We start from the raw sequence: 26,539 nt of genomic DNA on the forward strand, positions 1-26,539 counted from the left end.
AATCAAATTAAATTAAAGTGCTATTAGATAAACATTAAATTAATTTTTGCACTTTGTTTTAGTGGTTGAACTTTGAAGTGTGTGAACGAAGGCTTAGGATTTTATTACTTATTTTAGTCATTCAAGCACATTAAATTTGAAGTTAAGCTCCTTCGTTTTTCAAAAATTGACTCCATATTTTAAAAATTTTGAGAAATCAAACTTTTATGCCTTTATTTCTTTATTTATTTCCCAATAAATACTATACATATACACGTACCAAACATATGTATAGGCTAAATAATTGTTTTTGCCCTATATGAATTAACAATTTTGCCCTTAATGTATATATGAGATTGCTATTTTGTCCTTGAACTATACATGTGGTTTCACTTGGTTGGACTATATATATTTAAGTAGGATGGGAGATTGAACCTCCGACTTTATGAAATGAGTAAGATGTCTTAACCACTATCATATTGGCGAACTATATATATTTTAGTTGGATAAAGTTACAATAAAGTGATTTTGAGATAAAAAAAATTGAAGGGTATATTTCAAAATTTCAAATGATTAAAGGTCTAAGTGAGAAAATAAATTAAAGATAAGATGCAATTTATCATGCTATAGACGAAGTTATAGGTTGACTCAAACATAACTCAAGTGGTAAAATATTTTTATCTTATTTTTATTGGTCATTGGATGATGAATCTACTAATATTTGGGTTCTACTCACACGTGAATGTAACAAATATTAAATTACTTTTTCACTTGAAACTTCCCAAAAAGAAAACGATATATTTAATAACAATAGTTCTGTCTCTCTCAAGGTATCCATAATTTGACTTTCTATAAAATTATAAATTACCTAATTTGATTTTTAATTTAATAACTATTAAGCTGATCCACGTTGGTTCTAAATTCATCGTTTCCTATAAATTAGGAATCCGAGCAACCAACCGGCAACCGGCGCAATGCCCGTTGGGCGGTGGGCGGTGGGGGGCAAACCTGTAATTTACTCGAAAACGAGGCTAATTAATTTTGAGTAATATGGCACACTGCATGCGTGCGTGGCTTCTTCTGCTATATATGGAAGCTCTCTCTATAGTGCTCTTTGCCACTGACAGATTCCCCAAACCAATCCAATTTCAGCGATCCTTCAACTGAATTAAATCCTCTTCTTCCCTCTTTGAAGCCCTAATTCTTCAAGTTTTCTGTTTCGATTCGGAGATTTTGAGCGTTTTCAATGGCGAATCAGCTCGGCAATCTGGTGGAATCCATAAAATCCAAGGTGAAGGCACTGAAGAAGTCCAAGAAGCCATATGTTAAGATGGATAAAAGCTCCAGCGTCAAGGTTGAGATCCGTAGCCGCAAAGCTCGCCTGTTGATCGACAAGACCTTGAAGGTCGCCGATCGCCCTGGCAAGCGTACCATTTCTTAGTCTCTGTATGATCTCAACTCTCTCTTTTCAGCACAGCGCACTCAGGTTTTTAACGCTCTCTCTGTAATTTACGCGTAGTTGCAATTGCGGAAACTTCTGCTTTGTGATTTGTTTTGTTTTGGATTGATCGTGTAGGCTTGCCGATTCTGAGTTTCTCGTGGATTTATTCTAATATGGAACCGTTTCGGATAAATAGGTCTGGAACTAAACTTGTAATTATGGATTGATTGACGAATATGAATTCCGAGTTTCTTCTTCTCTTCCTTCTAACTCTCTCATTATCCTCTACAAATCTCGGCCTCAATCTCGATCTACTGCTCTGTTTGCGATTAATTTCAACTCCTCGAGATGGAAGACTTCGATTCGAATCTTTTGATTCTGAATCGAACAGAAACAGTAGAGGTTGTTTTGACTTTGATCGAATACATCGATTCATTTAATGAAGTGGGAGAGTTTTCTGAAGCGAGCGATTAAATTTCTCTGTTCGAACTATTTGAAAACTGTGAAAGGAATCAAATCAATTTGAATAGTTTGGGGGAAAACAAATCTGTGACGGTTCCGAGAGAAAATGGCCCACATAATTGAAGTGCAATTAACGACTGGCATGAAACTGCGTGCCCGATCGTATAGGACGGCAAAGGATTGGGATCATTGGACGGCCCACACAATTACGTCAATCAATTCTTCATTTCAAATGTCAATAACAGATTGTGCATTCTTATATATTATAAAAGTCAATCGTGTCCCATTCAATTTTTACAAAATAATAAGGCTTCTTTGTTTTTTTATATTGTATTTTGAATTATTAGGTTATATTATATATGATTCTCTAGCATTTTTTCATGTTACAGTTGAAATTTTGTGATATATCTATCTATCATGTGTATAAAGGACAGGAGTGTATTTAAAAATATAGCCCATAATTTGACCATTTTTTGTGTGTTATGTTTTATGAAGTTGTTGGCTAATTGTTCAATCTGCTCTCAGTTCTTTTGGTTGCTAGGATAGTTTTGGAGATGGAGTGAAAAAGGAAGGAAAAAAGAAAGAAAGAAAGAAGAGTATGTTGTATAACAATTGAGGGAAAGTGAAACCTCTCCATCGAGCTGATTAAGGTTGTTAACGGTGGGCTAAGGCTATGTGCATCTACTAAGTTAAAATGATTAACGAAAGGTAGAAGAGACCCTCCATGTGCAGATGGGATGAAGTGTCTTAATCTAGACATAGTAAGAAAGAGGTATGCTAGATCGGATAATCGATCTCATATATCTCGTTTGATATTGTTCACTTTTAGTTCAAATCTTTGATTTAATTTGTTCGAGCCCCATTAATAGCAAAGATATGATGCCTAAGTTTTATGTTCAAACCTTTGATGTCTTTCGGGTTGAGTTTTAGGGAGAGTGTGAGTGCCTCTCAATCTCTAGGGGGAAACCAGATGCCTTAACTACTGAGCTATATTTGATTTTGGATGTTGGAGGTGTGTTTATATATATATATATATATATATATTATTTATTTGTTAAAAAAATGAAAAACAAATTAAATGCAACTTTTAGTTTGAACCGCAACCTTGGTTATTTAAGGAGAAGAAAGACTTTGGGAAATTTCGCAAGCATGGCCTTCCCCATAAAGGCATTTGAACAATTAAATTTTAATTTTATTAGTTGAAAGCTTACTTTGGTACTTCGTATATTTAATTTGTCAATGGTCTCCATGCATATAAAATCTTTCAACTTTATGGGTTTCTTTTATTTATTTTTAAAATAAAAACAAAAGGAATTTGATTTGGTTAGCTTTGACTTAGCATTTGGGCCCTTTGGCATTTAGTGTTGTGAATAAATGAATAAAAATATATATAAAAGAAAAGTGAGATAAAGAAAAATATAAAGTCAAAGTTGACCAAGAACACGTAGGCCTTAGACTTGGAGAGTCCACCACACCATAGCGCATTGGGCCGAGACAGACACTTGGTGAGGTCTGGGCTGAACTCCAAATCCACCAAATTTTTACCCAAAAAAATAATAATAATAAAATAATTCAAAATAAAAGTATTACAATAAAATGTTTAACAATAATCCCAAATTTAAAAAAAAAATAAAAAGTAAAAGAAAAAATCCTTACCCAAATATTATCAAATACAAAATTCAAAGTATGTTTTTCATTCCCAGTTAATAAAGGAAGATAATTCTTCAAAGTCCTTGGAGTAAAACATTTCACAAAACAAAATACGGCATAGAGATACCAACGGATCCTTAAAGTTATTAGCATTTTCATTACAATTTTAATAAAATTTTAAACAAAAATTTAAATTACTCAAATCAACTCGATTCCAATGGATATATTGGCTAATTAGAGTCATTTGATTTAAACAAATTTAATTGGATTGGATTCAAAAAGTATTTCAACTCAACCCAACTAATTACCCATTAGAATTATTTGTCTCGAGATAGCTTCCAACTTCATCAAAAGACAGAATAATTTGTCTCAAAGATTAGAGAGTGACAAAAGAATTTTCAATTATGAAAGTTGCAAAGGCAGACCCACACAAAAAATTCAAACATATTGAAAGTTCAGAAAAATACAAAGTTTTTTTTTTTTTTTTTTGAGCACAGGAGGACTCGAAGTTGGATCTTGGGTGTTGACACCCAAGTCCCTTGCCAGTATGCCAACACCCGAAGGTGCTAGAAAATGCAAAGTTGAGTGAATCTGTTGAAGCAAAGTTTGAGATAAAGAGACACATGGCATGAGAAAATGCATAGGGGTTTAATTTTGTCACAAGAAATGGGAACAGTTGAAGCAAAAGAGGCAATGGGAGATGGAAAAAGAGAAAGGGAAAAATTCATCTTCTCCTCCCAATAAGTTTACAAAGGGAATTGAAGCCTTTTGTCTTGGCTGTGGTTGGGAAGGCAGGGCCTGGTTTTCCCATACCTCTTTAAAAGCACTTCTATCCATTTTGAGGGAATGCTGTGAGGCAAAGCACTTTTTGTTTTTTTGCATATTATTCATTTGCTGTGTGTGTGTGTGTCTCTCTACAAGGAAGAGATGAATCTGCAATAAAATATTTGAGAAGGGACATGTGGGCAGCATTAGAATTTTGACATCCTAAATTCCCAAATTGCTGTTTCTTTATTGATATCTTTTGTCAATTTTTCTGTTCTGCTGAATCAATTAAACAAATCTGAAGGGAAATTCAGTACAATTTTTTGGGGATGACATAATAAAAGCAAATCATGGCAGACAGTTTTGGGTGAAGCAAAGGTTTCAATTCTTTTTTTTTATATGTAAATAATTTAATCAATGAAACAGGGAGAGGATCCTTGAAAATGAGACAATTGTTTAACAAAATAGGCATGTTCTTCAGGAAGATTTCAACCAGAAGATTCTTCAAAGTTTTCTCACAGTTCTTTTTCTTTTTCTTTTTTTTTTATTTATCAGAATGGCCATTACCCATTTCAGGATTTGATTTGAATTTTATGTTGGAATGAGAATTTAGGATAATCAAGGTTAGTGAAGCTATGGAGGGTCTGGTTTTTGTCCTTTTTTGGGACCAAAATTTTCTTTTGAGTTTTGTTGCGGACTTGATCAAATCCCACCTAATCAAATCCTAATCAAATCTCAACTTTTAGGCATCATTTGGATGAAAGTTTGTGGGTCTTTTCCATTTTTGTCCTGTTTTGTTCAGAAAAACTAATCTGATTTGTTGTTTCCTATTGAAAATCTCTCACAAAGTTCGTTCATAAAACTGCCTAGTTGCTGCTCTGCTGGTTTCCATTTCCTCTGCTCTGCTCTTTCTTTGAAGGTAGGCCATTTCCAAAGCCCTTTCTGTGGACATCATTTTCCATGAATTTTGGGCACAAAAATTCTAAAACCAGCCTGATTCAAAAAAAAAATAGCTTGGCTTTGCTTGGATTGTGAAAGAAAATGAGCTATAGTGAATTAGTAGGTTTATAATTTGTAAAGTTATGGGTTTCAAATGTCTTGATTTATGCTATGTCAAGGTAAAGTTCTCCCGCTGAGTTATGTCCCTTCCTTTGCCGCCATCGATGTAACTCGTAGAATCAACTAACTCGTGGTCTAATAAGCAAGCCTACGTACCAAACATCGTGTAATAATTGTATATTCTTATCTGCCAATTATATACTAATCTTTTTTCCTTTAAAGAATGAGAATTTTGTTTAAGTTTGGCAGCTACAGCAAAGGTCAAAATGGATGGGGATGGTTGAGGGAGTAGCCAATGTTGAAGGAGTTGAGCAAATAATCAGAGACACTGTTCATTGACCAAGAAATTGAATTTCCAAAAGAATAAAATCCCATTTCCAACTTTTTGCACTGAGGTTGTTTCCCATTGCATTGACAGTTAAAAAAAGGAAAGAAAGAAAGAGAAAGCAGGGAAAACAAAACCCATATCTTCAGATCCATTTCCCTCTACATTGGACAATCTCCCACACATTTTTGAGAGCAGCAAAACTACATTAGCAGCTTCAGAAAAAAGTGTTCCAAAATAAAGCCAACTATCTCATCTCATCTCATCTCATCCCCATTCCTTTCCCTTCAAACCACCTGTTTAAGAAGCAGAATAATAACAATCAGTTTTAAAATCCCAAGGAATTCATTGTGATTCATTAGTGCCTAAAATTCAGGCAAGAACTTAACTGGTTCTTTTGCATTCTGTTTCCTGATAGAGAAGATTGGAGGAAACCAAAGTGGTCTGTAAATGCTGATCTTTCCTGCATCAACAGCAACCAACAATGTCAATTAATATGCATTAGTCATGAGAGAGAGAGAGAGAGAGAGAGAGAGAGAGAGAGAGAGAGAGAGAGAGAGAGAGAGAGAGAGAGAAGCGAGAGTTCCAGTAAAACCAAAGAGGAAGGGACTAAGTACCTCAAAATGACTAGTTTGAGAGAGGTCCATGAAGCTGTCCATTGAGGCTTGATTGGTGAAATTATTCTGATGATTTGAAAGAAGCAACTTTAGTGAGTTCCCAATTGGGTCAGAATAATCATTGTAGATAAAGCTAAAAAGGGTCTAAAAGAGATTGTTCCGCAAACTTACAGGAGTGAAGTTGAGAGCAGGAGAACTAGCAGTGTCATCTAGGAAGGAAGAAGAAGGCTCATGGAACTGATATTCTTTAATCTTCTGCTTCTTCCCCTTCCTCTTCCCCAATGTGGCAGACTTAGAAGCACGAGAAAAATGGCCATCTTCTTCATGGGAGCAAGCGTCGTCTTCTATGAAATGTGGAGGCCCAGAAGAAGCATCAGAAACCATAGAAAGGTCCTCAACCTCCTCTTCTTCTTCTTCACTAGCTTTAGCCTTCCAATATCCATCACAGAAACCACCCTCTCCCCCAACCATGCGATCAGAACCGCCATGTGAAAGAAAAGACTGCTCCAAATACAGAGTCCAACCAGACTCACACCCACTACTACACTCAGAACCCAACAAATCCATAATCCCCAAATACTTCTCCCTCTCAGGAAAATTATCAAACAGGTGGTGTGCAACAGGCCAAATTAAACAAACCAGAGGCAGGGGGTTCAGGATGGAACCAAAAAAACCCAGAGCGATGAACCTTTCCACAACCTTTCCACTATCTATATATATCTCAGGTTTTTCACCAAAGCCGAGTAAAATTGAACCGAAATCCCAAAAGAAAAAACAGGGTTTTGTCCTGACTCTTGGGGTTGAATGGGTGTGGGGGTGGGGGAGTGAAATGAATGAATGAATGAATCAAAATTATAAAAGAAGTGCCAGTTGGGTGTGGTGGGTTTATAGTGTTGATGATGCAAATAACAGAGAAAGAGAGAGAAAGCCACAACCTCTTCACATGCAAGACAGCGAGGCATTAGTACCCTCCTAAACCAAAACCAGGTACACGTCCATATCTCCTTCCACAGTACATTTGGAAACCTATCCCTTCTCTCTCTTCTTCTTCTTCTTTTTTCTCTTCAGTAGGTGATACTGTTTGGTCTAATCAAGTTGGTTTGGTTAAAAAGATATCTGGAAACGTGCGGTACTCGTCTGAGAATTCAATGGGGGAGGAACTGGAAAGGGGATTATTTTGGTTTTTAGTGTACTGAAATGGAAAGGATTTGGAATTTGGCTGGCTTTCTTTACTGTACGAGACAAATCAAATCTCCCCCACTTTTAATTCTTTTTTCTTTTCTCATTGGAATCCAAATTTCGCAGTGGGAAATGCCGAATTCTTCGTCGGGTCCGGGTTGGAATTGGGATTGGAATTCGGGATGGGAATTGATTCGATCCGGTTAAATTCATTCCAATTTTGATCTAACGCCGGATCCATACAAAACTAATCATCCTTTTACCAATGTATTTAGTTAAAATTAACGGATTTCAACCCAATTTAATTGGTTGGATATTGTCTCCAAAGTATAATTGTGCTCTTGATTTGATTTGAAGTATATGTCATTTATTGTTGAATTCACTTTGACGTCTTTCAATCGAAACTAATGTATTAGTTCAAATCTTTGTACTTCATATTTGTTATAAGGATATTCAATCTAATACAATTAAGAAAGAGAATGAGATGTAAGAACGATATAAAAAGTGATTAAGATATTTGTACCTTCCTTCGTGTTAACTTCCACATTTTTTTTGGTTGAAATTTGTGATGTATGGGAGAGAACGTTAATTAGTTAAGTGGAGGATAATGGTTCAACCAAGTCTGAACATTCATGTGGGTTAGTCACAAAAATCAATGCTCACAAGAGTAGTCTCATCCATTTAAAAGAACATCCACAAAATAGAGAAAATGTGTGTGAAGTGAGAGGTTAGTGAAAAGAAGTGTGTGCATAAAGAAATTAGCGAGAGGAAGTGTTTTTGCATAATTAAGAAATGCAAGGAGATAATGTATTGTAGGTGAGATTACCATTTCACCTGAAGTGAGGTCAAGAAGCAACGTGAATCGAACCATCCAAGTTGAACCACTCGAGTAAACCAGATCGCGATCAAACCATCAGAGCAAACAAGACCTGACTCGACCAAGTTGAGCCAAGACCTAGTTGAGTCGATTCAATCGAATCAACTTGAAGAAAGGCATAGAGCATGAAGTACATCTTGCAACTCTATTTTTCACAAATATTCTAAACCCTCCACTTGACCGGACCAGACCATGGTCAAACCATTAGATCGTACAAGACCCGACCCGACCGAGGCCAACCAGACCCAATCAAGTTGATTCACTCGAACCAACTTACGAAGAGGCGTGAGGTGCGAAGTAAATTTTGCAACTCATTTTTTGCTTTTCTAATCATTTTCTTTATACATCAAAGTGTGTTGTACTTAGTAGATATAGATCTTTTGTGTGTGCAGACATTCATCAGAGCATTTGACGTAGGAGCTTACATCATCAGATAATATGTTCAACTTAAAAGTACTTCTTCGAAAATCAATACTGTCTAACTATCTAAAAAATACTTCAAAGTTATAGTTAGACACATAAACATTTTAAGACCGTAAATGTTTTTACTAACCCATCAAAAACATAAACTTCATAACTAAAAGCACTCCCGAACATACCCGAAAGCAAAATATGGTATGGTAGGATATAGAGAGGATCAAGCATAGAATTATTTTATGTTGGGGCTAAGTGAAGTTGACTAGGTGTGTGTTCCATTCCTAAGAATCTCACATGCAGTCACATTCTCAAATCTCTCCCTAAATATATATAAAACCATGAAAGAAGAGAGAGAAGACACGTGTACAGTACAGTCGTTTCTACCCTTTTCAAGAAATACGCTCTCGCTTCACCTCACACACATACACGTGGGCACGTGTGCATATTTTTTTTTTCATTTCTGAATTCCCCAAATATTCACACACATGCTCCCACGTGCACACGATTTTCAACCTCATTTTCCCTTCTTCCTATTTTCTTCCATTCTCTTATTTTAATTAATTCTCACTTGTGAAACATGGGTCCTAATTCCAATGTTTTTCTTTTCCTACGTCATTGTCTATATGCCATACTATTCTTTTTGTCATACCCAAATTTGGATTTCCTTTTTTCTAATAAAAATTATTTATTTTTTTTATCACTGAACGAGTAAAGAGAGATTTAGATTTCACGGTTAAACCATTAATTTTTTTTCATGACCACTAAATAGACATCAAGTTGAGTGGTCATGTCAAATGTAAGGGAAAAACACAAGTAAAACTTTAATACGTGCATGTGAAGAGTGTGTATCTCGCTCAATTCTCAATACTAGCTAGCGGATGAAGTTAGGCTCATATTCATAGGGTGACGAGTGAAGTAACTGCGATGATCGTGACAAAACTTTAAAAGAAGAACAACGAAAGAATCAAGACATGTGAAAACTAGTCTCCCTAGCTAGCTAAGATGAAGTCTTTGTAGAGCAAGAATAATATGTCTAGCCTAACATAAACATTTTGTTCCAACTTCAAATGCTAGTTTGAAATGATGGTCACTGGAGTGAAATAGTGCTATCGTGTTTGTGTTCGCACATATTCGATTTAAGCATATAGAATGTGAAAGTTTTTCTCAAATCTCTCCAAACAAAATAAAGACAATATTGTCATTTAATTATCATGCGATCCCGTCGTCTAACCATAAAAAATTGTGACGAATAAGAAATCAACAATACTTATATAGACTAACCATTTAAGCCTTTAACATCGCTATTCATATATTTTCATCATCCCATAAGAGAAAGTTGCATTACATTAGATCAAGGGTCTTTTTTTTTTTTTGTGTGTCAAATGATTGATTTACAAGAAGGCACATGAACATTAACTTGATAAAAAATCAAACAATATCTGAGGGAAATAAATTGCATGTGATATGGTCAAAAAGTGGCCAACTACCCTCACCAAACTTATCCATATATGAATTCATTAGAATAGTAATGTGAAAAACAAAGCCTTTTAAAAGGCAATTTGGCATAAAAGAATTCAAGAGGCCTTAGCCATAGATTAGACCATATTGCTATAAATTAGAAAGTGGGCTTAAATAAATAAAAACTTTGGCATAAACAACTTTAATAGAGGCCATGTGCAATTTTCTCTCTTGGATCCCTCATTATTGATACAAGCTCATGCAATTGCAAGAGGGGTTGAATTTAAACCTTTCATTTAAATCTTGTGGGACATGTCACTCATCTTATTTGAATTGTCTTGAGATATTATTGGGTTGGAGGCATAAATTTAATGCACATAATTCATCAATTTTTGACTGCAATATCATCATTCTCTTTTTCATTTTCTTCTATTCTTCTTCTTTTCTTAATCAATGTCCAATTATCATTAGTCAATCATTTGATGAGCCGGTAGTTGTACTATCTTCAACAACAAAAGGTAGTTTTTGGAAAAACATAAGGTATATTTCAATAGCTGTTTTTAGGGGTGATGACGGGTTGGGTTGGACCCGGCTATAAGGGGTTTTGGGACCAACCCTAACTTTCGAGTTGGCCATATATAGAATCGTCGGGTTTGAATTAGATGACCAACCCAACCCAATCCAATATCTTCAGGTTGGAATGGGTTTTGTTTGTTTTTAATTATCATGGTGGCGACGATAAGTTAGGATTAAAACTAAATATACATATGAGATATATTAAGATATAAAATGAGAGAATATAATATGAAAACCTACTAGGATTAGAATTAAATGGATTCTTGACATTAAAGATAAAAGATACTATTATATATATACATATATATATGTAATTAAAAAAAATACACATATATGCATAAATTCGGGTTTGGTTGGGTTGACCCAACTTTTTAACGGGTTGGGTTTGGGTTCGTCGAATTGTCAGATTTTTTGAACACCCGGCCCTTAGCTATTTCTAAATCTTATTTTCTCGCCAATATAAGCATAGGTCAGCAGTATTCATTTTCTTGTTGAAGGTTCAAATTCTTATACCCCAATTTATTATACTAAAAAAATATTATTTTCTCTGGTTTTCATTTTCAAGAAAGTTGTGATAGAATCTTACGTTACAAATTTGAGTTTTTTATACCCAAATATACCATAGATTGAATTTTTAAAAATTACAATATAGTTGTTCCAAAATTGAAAAATCAGGTGATATATGAAAAGAAAGGAGAATAATTGAAAATTTTCAAAGTTGGAGCAAAGTTCAGTTTAAAGAGGGGGAGAGAGTCATGTATCAGCGTATATGGTTTACAAAATAAGGTTTCTCGAGATTTAAAAAAATTATAGAAATTTCCTATTTATTCGACGCAATTTTTATCTTATTTTTATGTTTCTTTTAAGTATATTACCAGTAAAAAAAAAATTAATACTACATGAGTTTAACTTAACGATAAATAACGTCTAAAAATGGGATTGGAGGTTCAAACTTCCATATCTCCAATTTATCTTACCAAATAAAACTAAAAAAATTTAACTTTTTCTCCTAAATTTACATAAAATTCATTAAAATAAAAAAGAAGAAACATATAATAAATAATTAATAAACAAACATTTCTCTAAAAAAGTAGGAAAAAAAACGAAATAACTAGAGAAATGCCTCACCAACAAAGTCTTTTTATAGTCTTTTAGGTTAATTATACCTCTATGCTTTTAAAAGTTTTAATTGTCTCTATATTTCATTGATTAATTTCGATATACTTGAATTAAAAGAGTATTAAAAAAAAAGGTTAACAACGAGCTCACAACTCAGATTTTAATTGTTTCAATAAACAATAGTTAGAAAAAAAAACTCATATATAATTTTGATTTAAACACTATTTTAGTTGATATATTTTTAATTTTTTTCTATCTTAATTTCTATATTTTTAAAATATTTATTTTTAATCTCTATATTTTTAAAAAGGGATTATTTTATGATCTTTTGATTTTCTTTTTAACTCAGTTTTAGATTACAATTCAACGGGAAACTATACTCAATCAATTTCTTACCATATAGTCCTAGCTTTGTATTAAAGGATTTCGCTGTGTTTATATTCAATTCTGATTTTCAAGAGAGCACATGCAAAATATGAATCGATCTATGTGAGGAGAGACATACAAAAAGATTACAAACACTCGAATTCTTAAATTAGTAAGAATCCGACTTGAAGCTCTCGAAACAAGGAATCAGATTGCATACATGCGTATAGAAATGATTGGCTATATAGAAATTGAATAATAGGTCTCACGACTCTGATCTGTTACATAGTTGCCAGAATATTTAGTCGATTACAAACAGTTTTCTCGAGATACTTCGACATAGGCCTAAACACAAGTCATTGGTGCAGTTCTAAGTTATATAGATGCATTTGGTCGAGTTGTTTAATTGTTCAAGTAGGACTACTTATTTCCAAGGTAAGAAGACATATCACATGAGATGATCATCCACAACGTTCTAGGTGGTAGGTCATATTTTACCCCGTTATAGAATTTGTGTTAACAAATAATTTTAAATAGAGATTAAAATTATGGCCAAAACAATATTTAAAATTTTAAATATAAAATTTAGGTTTTGTTAAATTGTAATATTGAAGGGAAAAAAAAGGGCAGAAAGGCGGTTAAATTTTTGAACGAGGGATATGGGGGACGGGGACCAGGTTGTAAAATAATGCCAGCAGGATATGGGTGGTGGACACCTGTCACAAAAGCAAATGGTCGATCTGTGGGGACCACTGCAAATTGGCGAAAAGAAATCATCCTAGTCAATTTTTGTCGTGTAGCGTAACTCGCTGTAGGTGTACGTTGTACGGACGGTCGTACTAGGGCGTCGTTGCACCGACGGTTCACGGTTCTTCGTCAGCCACAAACCAAATCACCGCATCTTTAGACCCGACCCGACCCGCCATCTTTAGGTTCTGCACGTGCACGTTAGTGGCGCGTGTGAGAATTCAGGATGGAATTTTTTTCTTTTTCTTTTTTTTTTTAAATCTCTTCTCGGATTTTCTGTGAGTTTATAATAGTTTTGAGTAGAAAAAAGGTTAGAATTTTTAAACCAAACTTGAGATTTAACGTTAAATTATTTAGTTCGTGAATTTTATAAAATTTTGATTACGTTGTTGAACTTTATATTATATTGTTGACATGAGATGCTAAAAATCACTCGAGATTATTTTTACTCTCTGTTTACTTACATAATTAAAATTTAAAATTACTAATCTGAACAAATCTTAGTGTTTAATTGTTGAAAAATAAAGACCAAGTACAAAGTGAAGAAACCAATATGGTATTTGTAGGCTGTCGCAAAGGCCTTGTAACTCTTGGGCTTAAGCCTCTTTTCTTTACAGACTTTAAAAAAAAATTGATTAGACTCCAGAATTCTATTATAATAAAATAATATTCTTTAACATTCAATTTATACATCTTTTTGGAAAATCACAAATCAATATTAATTTTTAAAGAGTATTTTTTTTCTCTCTTTTTATATACTTTCTAAAATTAGGCTCCAGTTTTGAATTGGACCGTACAATCCATAGTCCAAATGACTGGCCCATGCTTAACTAAATGCAAAGTTTGGGCCCAATTCATAAGTTGGGCCATACATTGGACCATACATTAAGATTATGGCCCAAATTCTAAAAGCTGACCTTGGGAAGATGGAGAATGGGCCCAGCCCATGAAGTGTCCGAAAAATTGTAATAAATATGGTGGACAGTTTTTCCAATTTTCATCACTAGACTGCCCAACAGCCAACCTAACCTATTACTGTACATTTATTCCTCCCCAATAATTAGACAATGAGAATTACCAATTTTCTTTGAGTTTCAATTATTTGCTCTTTTATTTTTAAATAACATAATAAAAGTTTTTTTTTTCTTTGGCAACAATTCCATTGATTTGAAAGTTTTTTTTGGTATAACAATTGATTATGAAAGTATTAATTGAAGACCAGTTTCAAACTTTCTATTCTAATTGTATAAACCAATCCGAACCTAACTCGATAGATAAAGTACTAATTACCTTACTTAGGTTAGAGTTCAATTTTCTATGTAATTACTCAATTTGGTAATAATATTGTTCTTAAAAACAAAGTTGTCACTAATGATTTTTTTTAAGTAACAATTTTTTCTTTTTTTTAGTTAAAAACATGTCAGGAATTCAAACTTATCCTACCCAATAAGTCATGGTTTAACTGCCTAAATATTCTAGATTGAGATTCTATTTGATAATTTTCTTAATTGCACTTTTTAGTCTCTAAAGTTTAAACTAAGATTTCATTCCATCTCGTTCTCAAAAATTAAGGGAAAAAATGATCTCTAAGCTTCTTTTTTTTAACCAAAATTTAAGAGTCAACTATCTCCAAGTTTCAAAATCTAGTCATTCAACTCATAATTTTGAGAAGATATTATAATTGATTACTCATATTACATTGTCCACTCACTGAAAAATTACAATAACGAAAAGTTTTTTTCAAACATGAATATAACTCAATCAATTAAGGTTATATCTTCAATATATTGGAAATTTAAATCTTTATTCCAGGTATTGTTTAACTAAAAAAGAAAAAGTTTCTTTGAAAAAGAGAAATTTATTGTACAAAAGAAAATTTAATTCTTGGTTGGATATGTTGGAGGTCAAAATATTGGTTTGAATTTGTACTCCTTTCCCTTAATGCAAGGGCGTCTCAAATGTGTGACAAATTGGCCATTAAAACGTTGTACCTTTTTCATATGACCCTGTCGGCAATTGACTTTTTTTCAAACCATTATTTTAGAATTTGCCATTATAAAATAATCGAATAATTGATATTTTATACATTAAATAATGTTTAGATGGGCAAAAATAATGTCTTTATTTGGTAGAATTCAAAAACAAACTCGTGCACACTAATGTTAAAGACAAATGATGTAATAACGTGTTTCAATAGATGTAATCCTAACACTAGCTATTCTACTAACGTTTGAAACTCTCTTTGAATTGATTGTAATAATAATGGTATAGTTGGAGTTAGTACCGATTATTACATTTCACACTTGAATTTCCTACATTGTTGCTTGTTAAGAGAATCTATGTCCAATCTTAAGATGTAACGTCCGACTTAAGAGGAGGGGTACATTTGAATGAGAGGAATCTTGAGACTATGGAAGTGATAATCACTACCTAGACCAACAAGGTGCTGGAAGGATTCGTGTTGGTCTTTAGGGATAGTCTACGCTCTTCCAAGTAGTTTAGAACAAAATGGTGCCATGACCAGGTCGCATGAGAATGTCGGGATAAAGAGGTGTCAAACTGGATTTTGAATCCGATAATACGTGGGATAAGAAATTTGATCTCACGACCTTTTGGTTGAGATAAATTGCTTAGCATGTTGACAAGATAGCAAGATCAGTTACATTTATTAACAATAAACCAATTCATTTAATATTTTGAATTTAAAAAAATTAGATTCAAAATCAAGTTTTCATTGGAATTCTAGTCCCCGCATGATTTCAGGACCTTTTTTTTATATTTTTTAAGCTTATTTTTGAAATATATTTATTTTGAACTTTTTTAATATGGCAGTTTTTATTTGTTAAACTAAAAATAACTTCACTACGTGGCAATGAAATAAGTTTAAAATAAAATATATTTTTAAAATAATTTTAAAAAATAATAATATTGGAAAATAGTCCCATGATTTTAAGATGGAAAATATTAATCTAACAACAAATAGTTTGTATACTTCACCAATATATACAACGAGGTATTTGATGTGAAGTTTTTGTTCGAATAGTTCAAATTTTTAATACAATTCAATAATTGTTGGAACATTATTTCAATCGTATAGAATTCAATAATAATTGGGTGTTTATACTTGTAAAAGTAATTTGCAGCTATTTATGAAAATATTCAATTATTTACTATTATTTCTACAACATAACTTAGGCTTGATTTATTTTACTTTTTTAAAAGCAGACTTACCTTGAAAGTCAATTTCTTTTAATGAAAATTTTACACCAAAAAACTACTAACTATGAATTTATTATTATTTTTTTAAATGCAACCAAATTGTTCCTTAGAATTTCTATGGTTTTAGTTAATCGATTGTTTAACACAATTAACACATTCAATAGATGTCAACCTGACCATAACTCAATTGGTTAATACACCTGTTTTTAATAGACACATTTTTATGTCTTGATGTTTTTCTTTTCTTTTTTCGAAATTTGTTTGTCAAATGAGTCGGGTCTTTGAATTTTTTTTTTAGTACATTAGTATAAGGAGTGAGAATTCAAACTTTGATCGAAAATATACACCTTCGCCGAATTAAAAATAGCATAGTTTGATAATATACTTATATAAATTCTAGCTTGTTTCGTTGTTTTATAAATATAGTATTCAATAATCATTAAACTTCCTTCCACTGATGATAATCTTAAAAAAAAAACATTTCAATAATTTTTCAATCTTATTAAAAAGAGAAGGATTCATATTATATATAAAGATTACAAAAGACAAAAGGAGAGAGAAGTTTGTTTTCTTTTTCTTTTTTGAAGAAAAAAAGAAGTTCCTCTTATAGACAAGTTTGGCCTTTTCTATTTTTCAGTTTGTTTATTAGTATTGAAAATAAATAATTGTGTTTTCCAATTTAGCTGTCCTTCTTTTCTTTTCTTTTCCCAACTTTTTTTAAACACCCAATAATATATAGTTGCTATGCTAATTCAAATAGGTAAATCGAAGTCAAAAATACAAACTTAGTATATAAATTTATTCTATTTTAGACTATATTCGCTTATTCAACAGAGTTGCATAAAGTTAAGTTGGCCTATGCATTTTCATATTATAATCTAAATTTTACCCGAATATAACACTTACCAACTAAAAATATTACATTAAGTTTCAATTAACTCATCTTTTTTAGTTTTTAACACGATTAAAAATTTTATAATAAATCCAAATTTCTTACGATCATGACTTAACCATCTCCAAATTGATATTACATATATATTTTTTGAAAAACCTACTACTTTTTCAGTTTTTAATGAAATAAATATTGTTCCTTTATCAAATAATGTATATATAAAAAGAAAAAAAATGCCTAATATGGGTTTAATATATTTATACCCTTGTCAATTTGAGTTATTACTCGTCCCTCTCAAACTCTCCCCATCAAATTATTGCAATTAAATCCAACTATTAATGGATTTTACAACACTTGAGTTTTACTTTAGCAATCCATATAGTAATTTTCGTAGATGGGTGGATTTTGTAGTGGCCATGGCCACCGCTACAAATTCCTAATTTATGATTAAACTAGTTCAATAAATTATCATATACTATAAATATATCCAATTGAAGAATTTATATTCAAAACTCATATATATTACACCCATATATGTGTGTCTATGACCTCTTCCATTGATATATAATATTGGGTATAAATTCTCTCGTGATTTTGCTTTCGTATCACCCATGTTAAGGATGAATAAATCACCACTCAACCTATAAGGATTAATTTAATTCTTATATTGGATATCTAATAATCAATGTTCAATTTATAAAGAGATATTGTCCCTAACTTATACACTCAAAATCTTTTCCATTTTTTTAAGTGGAGAATCGAACTCAAAACCTCTCGGTTTGCCACTAAACAATGTTCGCTTTGATTCCATTTCCTTAATCAATATAGAACTTTTGATTGTCTTTCGAACAATCCTCGCACCGATCGAGAGACATAGCTTTAATATCTAGTGGGGAGAGAGAGGCATGTGGGAAGGAAGTGGGAGATTTGGTGAGTTTAAAGAAAGAAAGAAAGATGATTGATGGAAGGGAGATATGGTGGGTGGGTAGGTGGTTGGTGCTTCTTAATGCTGCTTTGTCTTATCCTTTGTTTTGCATATTCAAACTGTAAGCTTTCTCCTCGAGGCCTAAAAATAAAGCCAAAATAAAAAAATTTAGTTTTCTCTTCTTCTTTTTTTTTTCCTTTTTCCTTTCTTGAGCGTGTTCGGATTATATTTATGAGTACGTAAGATATTCGAGTGTTTCAAGATGATCAAATATTTAAGTGGGGTTGGAGAGATTCGAACTGATGAACTAATAATCAAAGACAGATACCAATTAATTTTGAGCTAAACTTTAGCTTAGTTGACATTTTAAATATTCTTCTAATACATTGATTTCCAATAATTAATGTCTCGGGCATCACCAACTTAGTATAAATTTTGTTTTCCTTAGTTATTGTTTTATTAATTTTTTCCCTTTTGGTATTCAATATGTTTTGATTAAGTTTTCCAACAATATATTTATTTAATTTGATTGTTCGGTTAACAAATAAATTTTATTTTTATGGTAATCAAATTGATCTAGGATCATTTTTTTCTAATCATCTCAAAGTTTATTGTCCTAAAATTGATCGACCAAAAATCACTTTAGAATAATTTAGGGTATGCTTGAGAGTGATTTTGGCCAAAATCATTTTTCTTTCTATTGACCATGTTTGATAAATTATAAAATTGATTTTAAGAAAGTTTAAAATCATTTTAAATTGATTTTTAAGATATCACTTGGATAATAATTTTGAAAAATCAATTATATTTAAATTTTTTTTTTCAAAATCACTTATTCTACCATCACTCTCAAACACAATATGAACATATATATATATATAGTCCAAATAAATTGTTTCAATAGAAAAAGTATAAGCAAACAAGTATAGATCGTCTAAATTAGAAATCGTGCAAACTTTGTACCCTAAATTATGATGATATGATTTGAATTTTGTTTGGTTGAATTTTTATTTTATTTTTATTTATTAAGGTGTAGGCTATATATATATATATATATATATAAAAGTTAGTTTGATTGGATGACAATATGAGAAAAATGCGGTGCTAAACCATGAGCCTCACGCACTTTTTTTTTTTTTTTTCCTTTTTTCCTTCTTCTTCTAGGTTCAAAGTTCAAACCACTTCTAAAATGGTTAAAAATAAAAAATAAAAAATTAAAGTGATGTGATGTCGCGTGTACCATGTTTATAGAAAAATGTCTTTTTTTTTTTCAAGAGGGAAGAACAAATAACAGAACATTTTTCAAAGGTAAAATTCTACTTTTGTCTTTTTGCTAAAAATTTACTTTTTAAATCCTTTTAATAATCTTAATTTCAAATTTTGATCTCGATACTTTTATAAAATTTTATTGTCGGTATTTTATTTTTTTTATTGAAGCATAATAAGTATAGCAAAAATTAAATATTGTATGTTATTTGGAGATACAATCGATGAAATTTTAATGATGTGAATTTTTTTAGTGAGCTAAAAATTGGACACTCACGTTAGGATATTGATTTTTATTAAATAGTAACACGAAGTGTGGAGACCAATCATATTTCAAAATGAGATTAGCACTACAAGAAATATCACTTTTTATAGCTTTTTATTATAGTCTTTTAGAAAACAAGCTGTGAAATAATAAATAAAAAAGAAAATTTAGCCGTCATCCCAAATTTTTGAAAGCATCCGCATGAAAATTCATATGTCACCCTCTTTATCTTGGTGAAAGTCGTAGCCATCTTTTCTCTCGCTATGTAGCAGTGAAACCCTAACTTTTCTTTTCCTTGATCGTTTTTCTTCTTCTCTCCAATTGCTTACCATCGCTTCATCTTTAAACCAAATGCTATGAAACCCTTCTTTCTTTCTTAAAAAAAACTTTGTTGTTTTCGTTTCGATGGGAGTTGTTGAATTTTTTACTTGATTAACAATATCATCATCAGATCCAATATGTTTGATTCTCCCTTGGTTTGATGGGATTCTAACCAGTCATATCTATTACTATCACTAATTTTGAAGAAATCAGATAAAACTTTTATCCAATTATAATAATGAGATCAGTAATGGAACTTTTTAAAATATAAGAAATCTAAATAAAATCATACTAGTAGTTAAAAATGTAACTTAACAAATAAGATCTCTAACATTTTTAATCTAATCATGAACTTTTACGGGTCGATACTATAGTCGAATTAACTTTTTCTTTTTTGGGAATCGATGCCTGTGACTTACGTTTTGGATCGCTATAACTAGACTTGTTGTTTGAGCTAAGCAACATTGTAAGCGCAATCCGAGACATCATGGTAGGTTATACCACAAGGCTCAAGATCCTCGTTACCACATCATCTTAGGGACTAATTAACTTTGAAATTGTGAAGGTATGAGATCGAATCATCAACTTTTAAAATTACACAGTAGATATCTTATCTACTAAACTATGTTTGGATTCGCGTCGAAATATTTTTTTTTTTTACGCGTTTTTTTAGGGATATTTAATTTTGGAATGGTGTTTTCAATATGCATAGCATTAATGATTCTCAGAAGTTAAAAATCTCATCACAAGTCACAAGGAAACAAATGCAAGCTGTTGTGTCCCTCACACAGTCCCTGCAGTGAAACCCTTTTTTTCCATACAGGCTGGAAAGTGGGGCCCATGTTGACCTGATCAAATGAATCCCAGCCGTCGATTGTTTGGACCATGGGGATCAGAAAGGAGACTATCATGGGGGTTTCCTGGGCATTTCCTATTCTCTCTCTTTCTCCCAAATTTAATCCAACATAATTCCCTAATTTTTTCTATTCAAAGAAATTTGCATCACAATTGGAATTAGACCGTTAAAAAAAACACTTTCATATATTATTTTCAACTTTGATTTATTTTGACTCTTGTAATTTCAAACGGTTTATTTTAGACAATTTATTTTCAATTTTAATTTATTTTCGTTAATTTAACTAATATGAATTAATAATTGATATACATTTTGTATATCAGTCATACTAAATATATCAATAATATACCTCATTAATATAATTGATATACTTGCCAACATGAATAACATAGCTTTGAATCTTGCTCCTTTTCTAGAGGTTAGAAGTTCAATTACTCCTTGCACTAAAAAACAATTGATACAGTATATTAGTGTGTTTTTCTTTTTCATTTTCAGAAGACCACTATTTTCCATTAATTTGGTTTTGATGGGTCTCTTTTTGTTATATCTACCATTAACTACATCTGCAACTGATCCTAAAAATGCTGATACACAAATTTAAAATCATGTCACCAATCTAGTAAGCAATTGACAAAATAATAATGATAATAACAAAGTGTTTATTTAAAAACATCTCAAAAACTAAAATAGATATTTGACCAAGATACAAACATATTTTAAACTTATTTAAAAGGTAAAAAGGAGTAACATTTAAAATAAGATGAAATTATAAAGTTGGTCATTGTGTTTTTCCCACCCACGAGACTAATAAAACTTTATCTATTTTTATTCCATCCTAAGTTTAAATGTAATTAACTAATACAATCAGTTAGATATTAAATAGAAGCGTAAACGATTCGATATTAGATCCAAAATTGAATCCGAACCAATAAGAATAACATATTAATAAGAAACTAAACAAAATCGAACCAACAATCGGTCCAAACTCTAAAACCAACATCAACGTCCTGCCACATACATTTTAAAATAATATATCATGTATTTGATACGTTAATTTCGTGATATTTTGTGATACAATCAGCAATTTTGTGAAATTACAACGTAGTGTCAACGTGAACTTAATTCAACTATATTGAAATCAATCTCTAACTACGAAGGTGCGAGTTCGTACTAACAAAAAGTGAAGTGGTATAGAAATTAAATCGGAAGTTACAAAATTATGGAGATGAAAATTGAAAATAGGTGTAAATTGCAAGTACTAGTGTTGGCGTAAAGGGATGGAACGACAGAAACAGAGGGGTCTTTTTAGGTTTTCTTGTTGTCGTTCCAGTACGAAAGCCCAATTGATGTGACATGTCGTGCCTCCGACCCCATCAAATCAAATCTTTGCCTCAAAAGCCCGCCCGCTCCCCCCCTTTTTAAATTTTTATTTTCCTTTTTATATTTTCTTTTCCCCGTATCTGCTGACACCTGGACGCTTCTGATTCGACAATCCGCTCTGTCTCCCACGCTCCCTCCAAAATCCTCCAACTTTCCGCTTACGTGGCTCCTCACGCAACTCCTACGTCATCCCATCGTTTTATTTGGCTTAAAATATTATTTTCGTCATCATTTCATTTTAATTCTTGTGTGCAAACGTTTGTTATGATGCTTGTATTTTAAATTTTGGTTTATTTTAGTTTTCGTAATTTGAAAATGTTCATTTTCATCCATGTATTTTTAGAAATTGATAAATGTCATTCCTTCTAAAATTTTAACAAAAAATTTACATTTTATATTTTACATTTTAAGAAATGTATTGATTTTGTATTGTGATAAAATTATGATTGAGAAAATATGATTAAAAATAAAATTAATGGATCAAAATAAATATTTTAAAAATACAGCGATTAAAATGAACCAATAGCATGTGTAAAATTTCATTTCCTAACACATGTTAAAGACTATTGATTTATATAGTAATTGTATTTCGTTCCCCAATTTTACACCGAATTTAATGATCAATTTATACTTGATTGCTAAATGAGACTTTTTAAAATAGTTGTTAGAGAGTGTCCTACGTAGGTGAGTAAGAATTTTAGATTCGAATCAAAAGGGTAAAATTATTGACCATTTTGACCAGGCTCTTATATTTTGAGTAACATGCTTTTGCATTGAGAGTCAATTCCCTTCACATTTTTCTTCAAATTAAACTTGTATTGGCGTTTATTAAAATGGTGAGATTTCAAACCCTTGATAAATTATAAATCTAAAATGTAGTAATAAACTTTAATGTTGTAATAGCATAGATTGTCAAATATAATCATTATTTCTTTTGATTATGTCAATTCAATAGATTTGATAATAAATACAATTTTATTCAATTCATGCGAAGGCAAGTTCGGGAAAATGTCTGTTTCTAGTACCCTCAAATTATTTGTTTAAATCCATACCTTTAATTATCAAAATTCCATCAAATATCTCATCAATATCAAAGATCCCCCACCTTATAGCTTCAAAAAAAAAAAAAAATCTCCACATTACTCTTCAAAAATAAAAAATAAAAAAGGACCTCCACATTATTATTGAATACCATTACAAAAATTTGTCGGCATTAAAAAAAACAATTTTTTTTATGTAATTGTAAAAGTCGGGAATTATGAATGAAACCAAAATAAATAATTTTAGAGGAAAAAAATGAAAATGACCATTCTCATTGATTGAATCCACACCCCTCCACGTGGACCAATAAAAAAGTGAAGGGTAAAATAGTCATTTCATAAAGTGAAGATGGCTCATGAAGAGCCTCTTCATAAATATACAATCCAGTGGTTCTTCATGCATGGGGATGATACTCTCACTCACAGCTTCGAATAATTGATAAATTATTGACTTTTTTTCCCCATCATTACTTAAACCTCATTATTTCCCCATTTACCCCCCGAAAGACCCAAAATTTATAAATATGGTATTTTTTATAATTTTTTTGGATAAATAAATAACCAAATAAAAAAGACAGCAAAAATTTCCCCTCTTGTTTTCTTGAGATCATCCTCCATGCAATCCCAACCGTTCATTTTAATGGTCAACGACAAAGAGAATGGCGACCAAAGAAAAAGAGAGAAACAGAGAACCACCGCTGATTTGGGAAAATAAAAAAAGCTCTTTTTCTCTCTTCCTCTAACAAAATGACACGAAGTAGGTCTTATCTACTGCTCCTGTACATCCGGCGCAGAGGACCGCAGCCGCTTCGTAGGAGGCTCGGCGGCGGCTTCGTGGCTCGTAGAGCCGGTGTTGTCACAGCTACCGCATGCAGCCGCGTCGAGAACGCCGACTGGACTCGGCGGCGCCGGCTGCTCGGCTTCACCACTCCGCTGTTTTCGGAGCGCTGCCGGACACGTGTCGATCACATACTCCTCCATTAGTTGGTGACAGCTTCTCACCATTTCCTATTCCCAAAAAAAAGTTTTTATTTAACTTTTGACAGCAGAAATATTTTAACCCAACGTTTCTTGCACCAAGAGAAATGAATGGTTTGAATTTACGAATTTGAGGTTTTTATTTTTTATAGTTTACATTTAATTACAATTTTATTTCCATAATTTTAAAAATTTCAATTTAGTTCCTATATTTCGATAAATCTCACATATCATCTTTAATTACTAATTTATTTTGTTACGTACCTCTGTTGTAACTTAAAACTGAGTATAAAAAATAAGAGAAATTTAATAAGTTTTTTAGTATGTAAAAGGTGACTTAAGGAGAATGCGTGAGATCTAAATTAAAATTTTTAAAATTATAGACTGAAAAATAGTTAAATTTAAACTTTCAAAATCATTTAAGGTTAAATTAGAATTAACATGGTACCAAGTATTATAATCAACTTGGTTGCCAATATAAATAAAGTTCAAATTGTTAAAGCATTTTAACACAATTCCAAAGGTGGATTCAAATGGAATAGAATAATCAACCAATCCAATTTCCTATATGAAGTTTTATAGTTAACCAAAAATAACATTATAAAAAAAGACTTCATATTTATATATTTGACCGCTATAGAATTATGAATTATTTTTTAAACACACGGAGTTATTGAATTAATACTTACGACTCTGTTCGCTGCCAGGAAATGGCTACAAACCGCCGGAGAATCGAACCTCTCGCCAGCAGCGCAGAGAACGGCGGCGGCAGCGATGGCGGATGGCGGAAGCCCCAAGAAATCGATCACTGAAAATCATTTTAAATTAAGAAAAATAAAGCGATTTATGGTAACAGTATCGATTCGGGATTAATCGAAGGTACCTCGGGTGGTGCTGAGAATTAGATCGGAAGAAGCAGAGAAGAGGCGATGAGAGTCTTCCCCGTCTCCATCGCCGGTGGCGGTGGCGGAAGAAGAAAGAAGGTTGGAGATGAAGTGGTGGAGGAAATCGAACGGCGTGACGGCGCGTAATCTCCAATTGAGATTAGACATGATCCAAAGCTCCATTCTCTGAACCGTTTTGGGCTCGAAAACGTATTTCGGTTCGAAAATTTGGAGGTCCAAAAGCAGTGGGACCTGAGGTTCTTCCATTTTTGCCGCTAATGACAAGCACGCCACCGATAGAAGCTGAAACGGCCATCCATTCGGTCGCTGCGAAAAAAAGCCCTAAAATCGTCAGCAACAGAATTCCGATTAATTGATTGGAGAATCGACGAAATCAACGAGGGGAAAATCGAGAGAAAGCCATTACCGGAAGAAAATTCGAGGAGAGAAAGCGATCGAAGTAATTGACGGAGAGGACAGCAGTAATCGGTTTAAAATTGTAGTGCTCGTGCACCTGCAAAACCATAAACGCTCATAACAGAGAACAATGCCAAGAGCGCCGAGGCGCTAAATCGGACGCCGCCGATGTAAAACGGCAGCGACCTACCTTCAAGATCCAGTTGATGGAGTCTTGGCGAGCGGTGACGTCGATCGACCGGTCCCGGCACCGGCGAACATAGTCACGGCGAGGCATGTGGTCGGACTCCGATTGAAGAAGCCTGGAAATGGCGGACTCATCGGAGATCGGCGAGACGGTAGCGGAGGAACAGAAGAAATCGGCGGCGGAGGAGGAAGTAGAAGCGGCGGAATGATCAGGAGAGGGAGACATTGATGACGGGAGAGATCACCGGAGAGGAAACGGCGGCGGCGGCATTGGAAAGTAGGAGGAAGATGTATCGGCAATGGGAGATGGCCATAGCTTTATGGGTTCGGATGGAACATAGTCAATAATCTGCACTCACCGCTCTCTCACAGTGACTGAGTTTCTCTCTCTACAAATTTTTCTCTCTCTTATTTTATTTATTTTTTATTATTTTGTGAAGTGGTGAGTGAGTGTGAGAGTGAGACAGTGAGAGTGAGACAGTGAGAGTATTTGTGGGGAAGCTTTTTGGTAAGGGTCAAGAAGTTTAGAGTAGCTGAGTTGTCAATTTATTATTCGTGGATTCTAACTAGCCCCATACTACATCACCACACTGGATTGTGCCCTTTTTAAATTTTAAAAAAAATTTAATTTCCCTGCTTAATTAATTAAAGTGTAAAAAAATAAAATTAAAGGCCTCATTTATTTACTAAAAATCGGAATAAAAACCAATTTGAGTAAAATTAAGGTGAATAAAAATGTTATTTTTCATGTTGTTTATAGAAATTTTCTATAATCATAATCACCAACTTTGTCATAGCAAAATTGTATATAATACCACTTTCTTATTTCTAATTAATTTAAATATATTACAAAGTTTAATTTTTAGCCCTTAC

The 26,539-nt window shown here is 32.6% G+C and overlaps 3 protein-coding genes across 5 annotated transcripts; 1 reads left to right on the forward strand and 2 right to left on the reverse strand.

The window, feature by feature from the left end:
* Positions 1 to 1,225: 1,225 nt before the first annotated feature.
* LOC111017632 (uncharacterized) lies at positions 1,226 to 2,886 on the forward strand. 2 transcript variants are annotated; one of them, XM_088119194.1, is made up of 2 exons: positions 1,226 to 1,465; positions 2,408 to 2,886. In XM_088119194.1, the coding sequence occupies exon 1, from the start codon at positions 1,226 to 1,228 to the stop codon at positions 1,418 to 1,420; it is 195 nt and encodes a 64-aa protein (XP_087975320.1). In that variant the 3' UTR covers positions 1,421 to 1,465; positions 2,408 to 2,886. The 2 variants fall into 2 exon arrangements, with proteins under 2 accessions (XP_087975320.1, XP_022149140.1); XM_022293448.2 differs by lacking the exon at positions 2,408 to 2,886 and adding an exon at positions 1,556 to 1,683.
* Positions 2,887 to 5,663: 2,777 nt separating this feature from the next.
* LOC111017634 (protein SOB FIVE-LIKE 5) lies at positions 5,664 to 7,535 on the reverse strand. The gene is made up of 4 exons (XM_022293449.2): positions 6,470 to 7,535; positions 6,299 to 6,364; positions 6,071 to 6,144; positions 5,664 to 5,977 (listed from the first exon to the last, which is right to left on the reverse strand). Exons 1-4 carry the CDS (start codon positions 6,863 to 6,865, stop codon positions 5,944 to 5,946), a joined length of 570 nt encoding a protein of 189 aa, XP_022149141.2. The 5' UTR covers positions 6,866 to 7,535; the 3' UTR covers positions 5,664 to 5,943.
* Positions 7,536 to 23,458: 15,923 nt separating this feature from the next.
* On the reverse strand, positions 23,459 to 26,191 carry LOC111017715 (cyclin-D2-1). 2 transcript variants are annotated; one of them, XM_088117880.1, is made up of 5 exons: positions 25,671 to 26,191; positions 25,491 to 25,577; positions 25,063 to 25,405; positions 24,869 to 24,987; positions 23,459 to 24,209 (listed from the first exon to the last, which is right to left on the reverse strand). In XM_088117880.1, the coding sequence occupies exons 1-5, from the start codon at positions 25,890 to 25,892 to the stop codon at positions 23,970 to 23,972; spliced, it is 1,011 nt and encodes a 336-aa protein (XP_087974006.1). In that variant the 5' UTR covers positions 25,893 to 26,191; the 3' UTR covers positions 23,459 to 23,969. The 2 variants fall into 2 exon arrangements, with proteins under 2 accessions (XP_087974006.1, XP_022149248.2); XM_022293556.2 differs by having other exon boundaries at positions 25,063 to 25,390; positions 25,671 to 26,180.
* Between the last annotated feature and the right edge of the window lie 348 nt (positions 26,192 to 26,539).

Source organism: Momordica charantia, assembly GCF_013281855.1.
Source record: "Momordica charantia cultivar OHB3-1 chromosome 10 unlocalized genomic scaffold, Mcharantia_2.0 BLBB01000010.1, whole genome shotgun sequence".
Classification (NCBI taxonomy): Eukaryota; Viridiplantae; Streptophyta; class Magnoliopsida; order Cucurbitales; family Cucurbitaceae; genus Momordica; species Momordica charantia.

Bases quoted from the DNA above. Each gene is read 5' to 3' on its own strand.
- LOC111017632 (XM_088119194.1), top strand. From the start codon at position 1,226: ATGGCGAATCAGCTCGGCAATCTGGTGGAATCCATAAAATCCAAGGTG.
- LOC111017634 (XM_022293449.2), bottom strand. From the start codon at position 6,865: ATGGATTTGTTGGGTTCTGAGTGTAGTAGTGGGTGTGAGTCTGGTTGG. The intron at 6,145-6,298 runs GTACTTAGTCCC...CTGTTGATGCAG, and splicing joins CTCAAACTAGTCATTTTGAG to GAAAGATCAGCATTTACAGA. The intron at 5,978-6,070 runs GTTAAGTTCTTG...CTTCTTAAACAG, and splicing joins AACAGAATGCAAAAGAACCA to GTGGTTTGAAGGGAAAGGAA.
- LOC111017715 (XM_088117880.1), bottom strand. From the start codon at position 25,892: ATGTCTCCCTCTCCTGATCATTCCGCCGCTTCTACTTCCTCCTCCGCC. The intron at 25,578-25,670 runs GTAGGTCGCTGC...ATGGTTTTGCAG, and splicing joins CCATCAACTGGATCTTGAAG to GTGCACGAGCACTACAATTT. The intron at 24,210-24,868 runs GTAAGTATTAAT...TTTTGGGAATAG, and splicing joins TCCTGGCAGCGAACAGAGTC to GAAATGGTGAGAAGCTGTCA.